This window comes from Octopus sinensis, unplaced genomic scaffold (genome assembly GCF_006345805.1).
Source record: "Octopus sinensis unplaced genomic scaffold, ASM634580v1 Contig02586, whole genome shotgun sequence".
In the NCBI taxonomy this organism is placed as follows: domain Eukaryota; kingdom Metazoa; phylum Mollusca; class Cephalopoda; order Octopoda; family Octopodidae; genus Octopus; species Octopus sinensis.
The window spans coordinates 386,120-398,571 of NW_021825821.1; the positions used below are offsets into that span (position 1 = coordinate 386,120).

The window sequence follows — 12,452 nt, forward strand, 5'->3', positions numbered from 1 at the left end:
CAGCTTTTATGTGATGACATAACATTCCCTGTCATATGTATCAAGCCTATATGGAGTCAACTATCCTAAAATGAATTATTCGATTAGCATTTTTATGTTTTTGAATTAATTTGGTTAATGAAAGTACGGAAAGTCGCTTGTAAAAAACGCAATTTTAAAACACCTTTCCTAACCCCTCAGCAGTGACTTCAGACACCCCTCTTCCAGGGCAGAAGATATAAAAATATGTTTTTTCAAAGATTCTTTTTTGTTCCTCTTGATTTGAGACCAGTGGTGCGCGTGCTCCTCTTTCGGAGATCGGATCACGGATTTCGAACAAGATTTACGACCCTCGCGAGATCAACTGGAAATTCCAAAGTGCTTGATGAATAGTGCACATATAATAAGTGGTTTTTTGTAGGTAAAGAAACTGAAATCTGGCACAATGAGTATCGGGCTGGATATTGCTGTGGAATCTTCTAATTTTAAATCCAAGACTTAAAAGGATGTATTCCCATAATTGATTAAAAAATATATATATTTCCTAGATTATGACAAAAAATGCTTTTTATTATTGTCAGCTGTCACTCGAAAACCACGTGTGCCAATTTCTTTTTAAATAAAAGAGATACATTTTAAAGAAATAAGTTTTATTATAATTTTTCTGAATATTTAATTGTATTGTTAATATTTTGTAAATAAATTATTTTTAATTTAACATAATCTTTTCAATAAATTAATTAATTGGTTCGCATGTTCTGTGTGGCAGAAAAGAGAAAATTGGATTCTTATTCCCCGTCCAGCAGTTCTGATGATATGTCAGGCCGAATATGCGAGGAAAGTAGAAGACATGCTCGCAGATTGGCCGACAATATTATCGGAAAAAGACGTTGTTCAATGTCCCACATGGCCGGCGAGGATCACCGACAAAGTATATTTACTCCCCATGCGAATATTTTGGCTGGTTTTATACTTCATTTATATATTCTGGCAGATTATGTTGATTCGTACATAAATAAAGCAGTCCATAAAAGCCTCCTCAGCAAAAGGAGTTCAAACCATCTCCAACAGCCTCATCAGATCGAGAGACATGACCCAGCAGAACCATGTTTCAGCGTACAAACTGTCAAAAAGCTGTGTAAACGTCTTGTGGCCGACAGACTGACAGCTACAACAGATCTTTTTGAAATGATCATGCAGGAACGATTGGATGGTACCTTGTCGTTGTAATATTTAAGAACATGGACGAATTCTGTCGAAATTGGAGAGAACACAGCATTCGGACGAACCTATGTGTTAGGCTTTGTCGTGTAATTGAATTTTAGATATTTCATAGGCTAGAGTTTATAATGATTTTCGATTTTTAACATTTTGTTTATATTGGCTATAGATTTATTATGTAGAATTTAGGTTTAATTTATTTTGTGATGATCTAATTACTGCGTCATTATCAATTAAGATCCGAGTAGCCCTTGATTGTTATTACGATCTTATCGAATTGCAACACCTCTTGAACATATTTATTGGGATTTTATGAGTCATTATGATTAGTTGATTTTTTAGTTCCACAGATTAAGAAAAATATATTTTTTAAAAGACTATATAAGTAGGTCATAATTTAAATTTGGTTTAAAAACATAATTTGCCGTTCTTTGTTTCTTGTTATTTAATTAAGCTTGAACGATTTTTCTATTACGGTTTTTTGTATTGTTACAGTTATTAGAGTTTGAGTCAAATTATAATTATTTTTTTTGATAAATTTATATTAGTTAAAGTTTTGAAAAGTTATTATATCGAAGAGAAGAGATTGATTTGAGAAATCAATTGAGGAAGCCCGCTGCCTGTATGGAAAGCGAGTTCCCTCGGAGTATGGCTATTCCGATCCTTTGTCTTAGCCATACTCCTTCACGAGGATCATTCTTCTTTGTGGCGAGCATTCTTCCGAGTTCGCGCAAGAACTCGGCAGTCGCTGGGCCAACTGCTCCTGATGACTCAGCCGCAACAGGGGTGAATCTGTAGCGGTCCCCGAGGAAGGAATATTTTTTGGTTTTAAGGTTTTCCGCGATTGAGGCAGCTGCTCCAGGTGTCTGAACCGATTTAAGGAGATTCGTGCTTGAGTAAGTATCGACGCAAGTTGCGTCCCAGACCAAAGATCGTCCGGAGTTGAAAGGGAAAAGAGTCATCCCGTCAGGTCTCTTTCCATCACCTCGATCGAGACCCACTGGTTCAAGCTGTGCTGGGAAGCCTGCAGCCTTCAGAGCTCTGACGATCACGTCGTTCAGAGCGGCGTGACGTGGTCCTCTTCCGGCGGATCTCCTGCAGGATAGCGGGTGCAATCCCTTCGCATCGACCGTTTTCCCGCAGCGGCATCGGTGCTCCTGGCAAACGTCTAGTCCAAGTCTTTGTCCGATTCCAATCCTCAAAGAATCGTCGTCCAAAAAGTCCCGAGATTTGGGCAAGGGATTGCACCAAGCCATGCTCCGCTCCCTCCACTTGAGGCTGACACCAGGCAAGCAAGACGATGTTGATTTGCTTCTTTTTTAAGCCCTTCTGAAATTTTGGAGCAGACAATGTTATCCCAGTTCCTTTGTTTCGTTGTGTCTTCGGGGATTTTGAGTCCTGACCCGTTCCAATCCCGGCAAGCTTCATCAAATGACTCATTCCAGCGAAGTCCAATAGTGTGACGAAGGACTTGCCGTGTCAAATGGTTGCAGCTTGAGAGAGACGAAAGATATGCCGGGTACGCGACCTCCAGCGCCGATCTTAGACCGACACCCCCAAATCCAGAGGGAAGCTTACATTGCTTCCAACCGAGTTCGTCGAAGCGGACGTTGATTAGTGACTCAACAGTTTGTTTGAGAGATTTGTCTATCGAAAGTAGACTGTCGTAATGTTCGTGGCAGGGTGAACTTCGCAGTAGGTATAAAAGCTTGGGTAGTCCGATGTTGTTTCTCATCAGGAAGAAGGATGTGTGAGAGTCGAGGCATGACAATCTTTTTGCGAGGCGAGATAATTCTTCATTTTTAGAAAGTAGATGGTTCCTGAGTTCGTCTTCACTGAGTGGACATCCAAGGAAATATAGTTTATCAACTGGCACAGTCGGGATCCCGGGAAGCAGTTCGTTGAAAAACTCCTTGATAGAGAGAAAGTCGGTGTTTGAGTATGAGACATTTATTAACTCTGATTTGTTAATATTGATGTCCAATCCCAAGTGTTTTAATGCGGGAAGTGCTTGACGTAAAGAATTGTATGTTTCCTCGAATGATCCTCCAATTGTGGCATCGTCGAGATACCAGAGATTTAGTTGTGCGTCAATTGATCTCACAACATCATCAATTGTCAGGGCAAATAAGAGGGGTCCGAGCGGATCTCCCTGCTGGACACCAGTTTTTGATTTAATGATTTCATCATCAAAAACCAGAGACGTATCTTCTCCGTATGACAATTTAACAAGAGGGAAAAGCATGGGAGCCCTCTTCCAACACGTTTCCATAATGGAGTCTCTTCTGAGAGAATTGAATGCATTGGTTATGTCCAATTTGATTCCAATGCATTCGTTTGCAGTATTCTTCTGTGTGAAGAAACGCCTTGCTGCATGAACCGCTGCCTCACATCCGTTCTGGATACTAACACCCATTTGTTCTGGGAAGAACTCCGCACCGAGTGGGCGGCTCACGAGGGTCGAAGCAATCTTCGCTGCGAGTCTTCTGAAATATTTTCCGACCGCAATGGGGCGGATTCCTCCGTTGGTTTTTTGAACGCGAGTAGCCTTGCGGAGAAGAGCAATTCTCTGGCATACTCCGGGATGTCGCCATTCACCATTTTCCTTATTAGGTCCGTGATCGATTTAACAAGACAGCGTCCTGCTTCCGAGGTGTAGGTGGACGTTAGGTCCTTGATATGGCCGGGGCGTAACCCATCCAAGCCTCCGCTGCTGCTGGCGGCAAAAGAAGCGATTCCGCGCCGCACTTCTGATTCGGTAATCATAATCTCTTGGGTTCCTTCAGGATTCGAGAACTTTACATAATCACTCGGTGCACTTGGGTGCTTCTGAGTTAAGGTATTCAGGACTCGGGGGTGCTAGACAGCACGGTGTCATCGGACGTAAAACCGTAGGGCTGCCCGCACATCGCCCTCCAGAAGTTTCCGATTCACTCGCTCCTCCTTCAGTTTGTGGGGGCATCTTTGGTGAATGCTCCTCTGGTTTGGCTCAATTTAATATAGAAATTTTTGTCGATCCCTAACTGACGTTTTTAGATATTGATTTATCTTTTTCGAATCCAATTTATAAATTACAGTTATTTTGACATAATGAAATATTTTGGATTCCAGCGGTAAGGATAGTGCGGCTATTGCCTCGAAGGTGGCTAATTCTTTTTCAGGAAAAAATATAGCATAGAATAACAACAACAAATTTAACTATTTTAATATCAAAAAGGTAAAACTTCATTAAAATATATTTATAATAATTTAAAAAATATGATATCAAAATTAATTTTATTTCTGAGAAAACTCCTCGAAAAATACAGTAGAGGTCTTCTGATTAAAAAATATATACCATTATAAGCTTTAATATCCGACATTTATAAGCTTTAGTTAGTGTTAGTTTTATATAGATAATTTTCCTGCAGTGATGTGGTTTTCCACACGTTAAGTGCTACGTCAAATCTAGATATTGAATTAGAAGTTAATTTAATTTTTCGCATCAAAAATTTTATTAATAGATAAAAGTGGAGAAAAGACATCAAAACTGTATTTCACACATGTATTTACAAAAACAATTTTAAATTTATTAGAAATACTGTACTTATACAAAATTGAAAAATGAAAACAAGTTTTGGTGAAAAATATCAATATTTTGCGTCATGAACAATCGTAATAACATTAACAATTTTAGTTTTTTACATTATTCATTAAAATCAGTCAAAATTTAATTAAGTGCACATTTTCACGGTGATTAAAAATTTGATTAAAAATGTTAGACAAGCAAATTATTTTTATTTTTCACCAGAAAATGATGAAACGTGATGAAAAGGACAGGCAACATCATTTTTCCACGTGAGGATTTTCTTAGGCTTGTCTAACCCTTTCAAGACTCCATTTTCAGCTAAAATAATTACCACCAACAGACTTAATAAAGAGTGATTACATTTTGGAATGTAAGGAGTAAAGTGACTTTTCCAAGGGTTATGAATCGACATTTTACATGGTTGTTTCGAAGAATTAAAATATGAGTTTAGGAGAGGAATTCTGCCTTTATTCATAGTATTTGTAAATATTTTGTCACATTCGATCGTCCAATTTTTATAATCGTGCCTGTGAGTTGTCTCAGTTTTGTATTCAATATTTGCCCACTAAAATGTAATGTAAAAAATGACATTAAGACGTTCCTCAAACCAGTTACCAACAAGTACGGCACTGTTATAGCTATTTATTTGAGTATCATCAAACATTCAGTAAAAGAATTAGTTTATTTGATTTATATTCAAGGATAAAATTAAAAAAATCATATTTATATTTAAAATAAAAATTAATGTAATTAAATTATCTATCACAAGAAATCAGAAATAATATTTTATTCATTTTTAATAATAAATTAACACTATATACTATTGAATATCTTAAATTTAACATCAAATTATCTCAAAATTATTGATTCTACTTAAAAACAAAATTAATAAATATTTTAAATAGTATTTCAAACACGTTCTTGTGTATCTTTTATATTCTCTAATGGGCGAGACTGATTCTAAAAAGTAATCAAACTTGAATTTTAAACCACTAAAGTACAACAAAATCAAAGTGTCAGAAATGCCAGTCAACTGATCATTGGACGTATGAGTGTACTGGAAAGAGGAAACTTCTTCATCGCCCGTCAATGAACGAACTGATTGATAAAAAAGAAAAAAATGAGCAGAAATCAGTATCCGAATCTAAACGGTGGTCACAAATCCGATATTTTAGACCAATCCAAGAAGAAGTGGAATCTGATGACTCTTCCTCTGTCGAAGAATCTAGCAGTGATTCAAACATTGCGTCCATCACCGGCTCTGAGGATTCTTTTTCCGATTAATTTCCTTGTTTTCAATTCTTTTTCGTTAAATAAAATTTTTTGAATTTTTTCATTTTTAAAAATTGATATTCATTTTAATGGATACCTGTACAGGTGAGGGAAGGGGTAAAACCATAAGAGAATGACTAAGGGCCAATTGTCCAAGGTGGTCGGGTTAGTGACTTCATGGGGTATTTTAAAGCATCGAACATAAATAAGAAGAAACATTCACCGCTAAATATAAAGAAAGCATTGGAAAGCATGATTGTCTTATATCGGAACAGAATCGAGTTTTGGCAAAAGAATACCGAGTTGGACCGGAGGGAACCTATATCTATTTCCACGCCGACTTCAATGAAGCCTAGTTTTTATTTGTGCAGGAAATCTTCAAATATAGAAACAACGTCTCTAAAGGGTGGAATGAATGCTTAGATGAGGAAGACTTACTCGAGTAGCCCGTAGACTTGAAGGAGAGTCTATTCCTTTTATCACGTTTCATAGTTATGCGACATTAAAGGAAGGACAAAGTCATTTATAGGTGTTATTTTGTGGCCAGCGATGCATGGGACTTTTTTAGTTTTAGTAGAGAGCCTAATTTTTAGTTTTTAGTCAACATTTCTCAAATATTGTTGGTTTACGGTTTATGGCGTTTGTGGTTTTAAATATAGATAATTTATGTTGTAGCCTATAACTATACGATCTATTGGCAGGGGAGTTGTCCATTCTTTACGACGCTCAAGTGAAAATAATTCCACTGGTTTTGACTTGGGAATAGCTCGTTTCCAATTGGAGACAGGATCAAGGAGTGGCGTTGGTTACTTCTTCCTTTAAAAGGAGGAGATTAACCTCCAGCGGAAAACGGTCGGATTAACATCAATTAATAAATATTAACTTAGTTAATTCATTTTGTTTACTAATAGCCTACAGCTTATAGGTCTTTTTGAGCTTTAACGTGGAAAGCCCAAACATTAATGTTGAAGCTTTAAGCATTAGTGTCGAAGCTTGGAAAATTCTGTGTTGGAGTGAAAGCTATATGAACAAAAAACTTATTGTTAAACATTCATGGAAAATCTAATAAAGAAACAAGTGATTATCTAAATATGCCCAAATCTTTCATAAGCTGATTTCTTTGTCAATTGAGCAAATTCAAGATATTAAGGGCAAACCTTGTGGTGGAAATTATTTTTCCAAATCGAATGAATTCTACAAGCAATACATTCTTGATTTGATCGATCTAGGCTCCATGCAGAGGGCCTTTAAGAACAATTAAATTATAAAAAAATATTGTCAGTTTGTGTCATTACTGATGAACCAGTTTATGATACTCCACTCATTCCATTCTGCGATATCTTTACTCCTAGAAATATGTTTCTGTCACATCGATATAAGGAGAGCGACGCAGGGCTCAGCAACAGAGTTGCTAGTCCCACGTGAAAATTGTTCATCGTTTGTAGGGTTATTCCGTCCTGCAAACAGTCGAATAAGGCCTCGTCTATTAGGTCATTCAGTTTGTCCAACAGTTTCTTGAACAGTAAAGACTTTTAAAGCACGACCTCAAACATCACGATACACTTTATTCAAATATTAATTAACTATCTCCTTTAAATGATTTCGTCACCTTCTGGCATGTGGACTTGTGTGAACTGATCAACGTTTGCAATGTCAGTGTCCTATCGAGAGGGAATCCCCATATTCTAGTCCAAACGCCTCTAAGAGAGAAATTTCAAGCGTCTACTCATACGTTTCAACTCTGTTTCTATAAAGGACAATCAAGCTCTCAAGGGTTTTCTTTATAATGAATGATTGAATTTATGCGTGTATTCTTTTACTGATGTTAAACAAACGTGCATATTGTCGAAATTTTTGATCTACCAGTACATCCTAAGGTAATATGAAAGTGGATGCATTTCACTATTTCATCATGCCTCCTGACAAAGTCCCCATGTAGCATCCTCTCACATACAGTATGGTCCAAAATAGTACACCCCCTTGTTTTTTTGTCGAAAAAGTCTTTATCTGCTAAAATAATACATTTATTTAATTATTTTTTTGTGAATTATATCTGTTTTAGAGTTTAATGAATTTTTCACTTAAGAAAATCGAAATGAATTTTATTACCATATATTTTAAAAAATTAATGATTTTTTAATGGTCCATAAATAGTACACCCTTAACAAATTCAACATCTGTTGTGCTTTAAAATTACCTAATAAGTTTTATTTATTATAAACAAAAATTTTTTATTTTTAGTTTATGTTTTTAATTTTTTTAAGTAATTATTTAACTAAATAATTATCTTATTGTCAGATTTTTTTTATTTATGACGTCAAATGTTTCAATTTTTCTTTTTAAATAGCACCACATGTCTTCAATTGGATTTAAATCTGGCAAATTTTTTTTTTTCTGTCAAAAAACTTTTAGTCTTCTTTGCAGTATGCTTCGGATCGTTATCTTGTTGGAAATTCGGATTTTCTGAATGATCGTTGATAAAGGCATCATTTTTTCCTCAAGTATATTAATGTACATGTCTGCATTCATGATTCCATTTATGGTATAAAGTTCACCAGGTCCTTGGAAGCTCATAAATCCACATATCTTTATATTTCCGCCGCCATTTTCATTGTAGATACTATGCATTTTGGATTTAGTGCACCGCCATTTTGCGCCACATATGCTTAATTCCATTTGATCTGAACAAATTGTTTTGGTCTCATTTGACCACAGAATTCTATTCCAAAAATCCATATTTTTGCCTACATATTTTTTTGCAAATTGTAAACGGTTTCTTTTGTACCTTTTGACAATAACGGTTCCTTCGAAGTATCAGCCATATAAATTGCATTCATGTAGTCTCCTTTTTATTGTAGATTTTTATATTTTAATAACAGAATAGATTCCAATTGTTTTGCAATTGCAGATGAAGAGATTCTTGGATTTTTTCAGCAGAACGTCTGATAGACGGATAGATCTGATAGATAACTTCTTCGGTCTCCTCTTTCTCGATTTAAAATGCCGTTTTATTAATTTTTTATTCCGTTTTTTCGGATTGTACAATCTTAGCACGGTGTTCTTGCTAATCTCAAGTTTTTGGCAATTTTTTGTATCCATAGTTGTCCTCGTGTATGGAAATAATACGATTTTTAATATCTGAAAAGAGATCAACATTACGAAAGTTCATGTTATTATTTTGACAATAAGATAATTATTTAATTAAATAATTACTTTAAAAAAATAAAAGAACCATAAACTAAAAATAAAAATATTTTGTATATTAAATAAAACTTTATTAGGTAATTTTAAAGCACAACAGATGTTGAATTCGTTAAGGGTGTACTATTTATGGACCATTAAAAATTCATTAATTTTTTAAAATATATGTATAATTAAATTCATTTCGATTTTCTATAAAGTGAAAAATTCATTAAACTCTAAAACAGATATAATCACAAAAAAATAATTAAATAAATGTATTATTTAGCAGATATAAGACTTTTTCGACAAAAAAACAAGGGGTGTACTATTTTTGGACCATACTGTATAGTAGCACAATGGTCAACGGTCTTCTTCCATCTCATGCAATGGAAAAACATTGAGTTATGTTCTGCGAAGAATAAGCCTTCAGACCGTGGGGAGTTATTGTCTTTGGCCAGCTAGTAACTAGAATTTTTGACATTCACAAAATCCTCCGTAGCATTTTGTATAGAATGGAATGAAGACATTTTGAAAAAATCTAGTCGAGTAGGGACTTGTTCTGTGCACCGACCAACAGTTTTTTGTTAAGTAAAACCGATTCTTCAAGTAGATATTTATGCTTCAAGTATTCTTCAATAGTGGCTAGATTGTTTTAGAGATACACCCTTCGACATTAAAATCCGAACACTTATTTTTAGCAAATTTTTAATAAAATAATTTATTTGAGCTTCTTTATTTGTATTATTTTAACTATTTATATATTTAAATATATATTCGAACATATAATTTTCAAAATTAAAGCAGAAACGTGTTTTCTAGTGACAAAGAATTCCGAACGGTATTTTGTTCAACTCGCAGAGTACAATTTTTATTAGACAGAAATGAATAATTTCAAAAAAGGACAAATTATATCTTTATATAATCAAAATTTCTCCTATAAAATGATTTCGGACATCGTAAATATACCGAAGACAACTGTTTGGAACTTTGTTAAAAAATATCTAAAAACCGGGATTACGTGCAGAAAGGCTGGATCTGGAAGGCCACCCAAGTTCAGTCAAGATGAAATTAGGATTCTTTTATCATTATCAACTGATAATTTTCGAACCGCAGCTACCTTGTTTTCAGAAATGGAAAAAATTACACAAAAAAAATCTCAGCACGCACAATAACAAGAATTCTAAACTCAAAAGGTTTGTATGGACGAGTTGTAAAGAAACGACCATTTAAATTTTGTTCGGTTTTTTTTGTCATGAAATTCTCGTTTTTTGCTTTCTTCTTTAAAATTATATGTTTCAATATATATTTAAATGTTAAAATAGTTAGAATAATACAAATAAAGAAGCTCAGATAAATTATTTTATTGAAAATGATTAAAAATTTGCTTAAAATTAAGTGTTCGAATTTTAATGTCGAGGGGTGTATTAAGTGCATTTTATAACTTTAAAAAGTTAAAGATGGATCAGTTAATTCGAATGTACAAATTCAGAACGAAAATAACGAATCATTTTTCAACAAGTAAAGACTAAAGATTAAAATTGTTAAATGAAATTTAAAATAAACATCCTTTCAGTGAAGGCGGAGTAATTGTAGCACAACTATTTGTTTTAGTGTTTGGTGTATTAGGTGTTGTATTCGGTCAAAATACAAAATTCGTCTAGTTCTAAGAGAAGGAATAAAAAGTAATCAGATTTGGAGACCACCAACCAAAATCGATTTAGTAGATAATTGGTGTCCATATCCAACTGTTGATCAGTTCGATATTGATGAAAGACCTGAGGATATGGTTTACTCAAAATATGAATTTATTTTGTTAAATACAATAATATACAGACTGGAAAAGAATGAAATTGATTGGACATCCATAATATGTATTAAACGTGTTGGGCACAAATTGAGTTTATGCGAAAATGTTTTTATTTTCAAAAGCACCGTCAAAATGTGTTATGATCACTAATACAGTATTATTGTAGTCGTTTGCCACGTACAAAGGCAGGTATGCATCTCTTAATGTAAACTAACTGATTATTTTAAAATTAAACACTGTCAGCCGGTAGTATTTCAATTATTCAGTTCTTGAAATAGTTGTCGGCGTATAAAAACCACTTATCCTTGAACATTTTTCATCCAGTCAAGTAGGCCCCGTAGATTTCATTGTGAGTGAGCATATGCTTTCAGAGTAACTGCCAATAAATACAAATGACAATACTTCTTCACTACTCATTTCAATCTCGTAGAATAATAAATTCACTTCGATAAATCCTACCAGATTATCCTTTTGGCTTTGGTTTGGGTCGGGTCAAAAATAAGAAACGACAAATCTACAAATATGATTTGATAAATATGATTTTACTTTAAACTGCAGATATAAGGTCATTTAGTGTTGCACCAATTTTTTGCATTCTTCAAAAGGAAAAGATTTCTTCGAGCTTTACAAACCCGAATTCGTCTGAAAGTTTTTTAAGATGCCTAGCATTCAGCATATTTGTGCTAATTTATAACTACAGTTTAGTTACTCTGAAAAATGAAACTCTAATTGATACTGAATCTGGTATGACAGGTCTTTTTCTATGAAAAAGAGACGGTTATGCTTATTCTCAAGATTGTATGGGTACATTCTCAGCGACTTCAACTGCAAACATGGGACTATATATTCCGCATTTAAACGGATGAAATAATACGTCAAATTACGTTGATTAATTGGGGTCTTGATACAAATTTTAACCCCTAATCTCTTAATGTACACTAACTGATTATTTTAAAATTCATTGCTATCGAGGGATTTCAAAACAGATAACTCCTGTTTAAATTCTGCACTGTAAATAACCGTAGGTTAATTATGCTACTAAATTCGACAAAAAATACTGTCACATATTGTTTTAAAGTATACTTCCATTTTAGAAGAATATCTATCCATTCACAAAACGATTTTAGTAGTGCTCTACAACAGTCATAGTTTAGGTCCATTAAAGAGATGTCAACAACTCCGAAATAAAAAAATAAATTCATCTCATAAGAAGAATACTATTAACGAAAAAAATTAAAAAATAATCGATCCAATACTAAATTGCGACAGTCAACAGAGTCCTTAAATAATTTATAATCACATAGTCAATAGAGTAAATCTATTACTAACGGATAACTCCAAATAGTAAGATGTTTTCAAGAAGTTTTCGGCCATACTATTTAATAGCATAAATATCCAAATAATATGACCAAAAATTTTTGC

At 34.1% G+C, this 12,452-nt stretch overlaps 1 protein-coding gene across 1 annotated transcript; it reads left to right on the forward strand.

The window, feature by feature from the left end:
* Nucleotides 1–5,687: 5,687 nt before the first annotated feature.
* Nucleotides 5,688–6,099, forward strand: LOC118760961 (zinc finger CCHC domain-containing protein 10-like). The gene is made up of 2 exons (XM_036498591.1): nt 5,688–5,735; nt 5,767–6,099. Exons 1-2 carry the CDS (start codon nt 5,713–5,715, stop codon nt 6,050–6,052), a joined length of 309 nt encoding a protein of 102 aa, XP_036354484.1. The 5' UTR covers nt 5,688–5,712; the 3' UTR covers nt 6,053–6,099.
* The last annotated feature ends 6,353 nt before the right edge of the window (nt 6,100–12,452 follow it).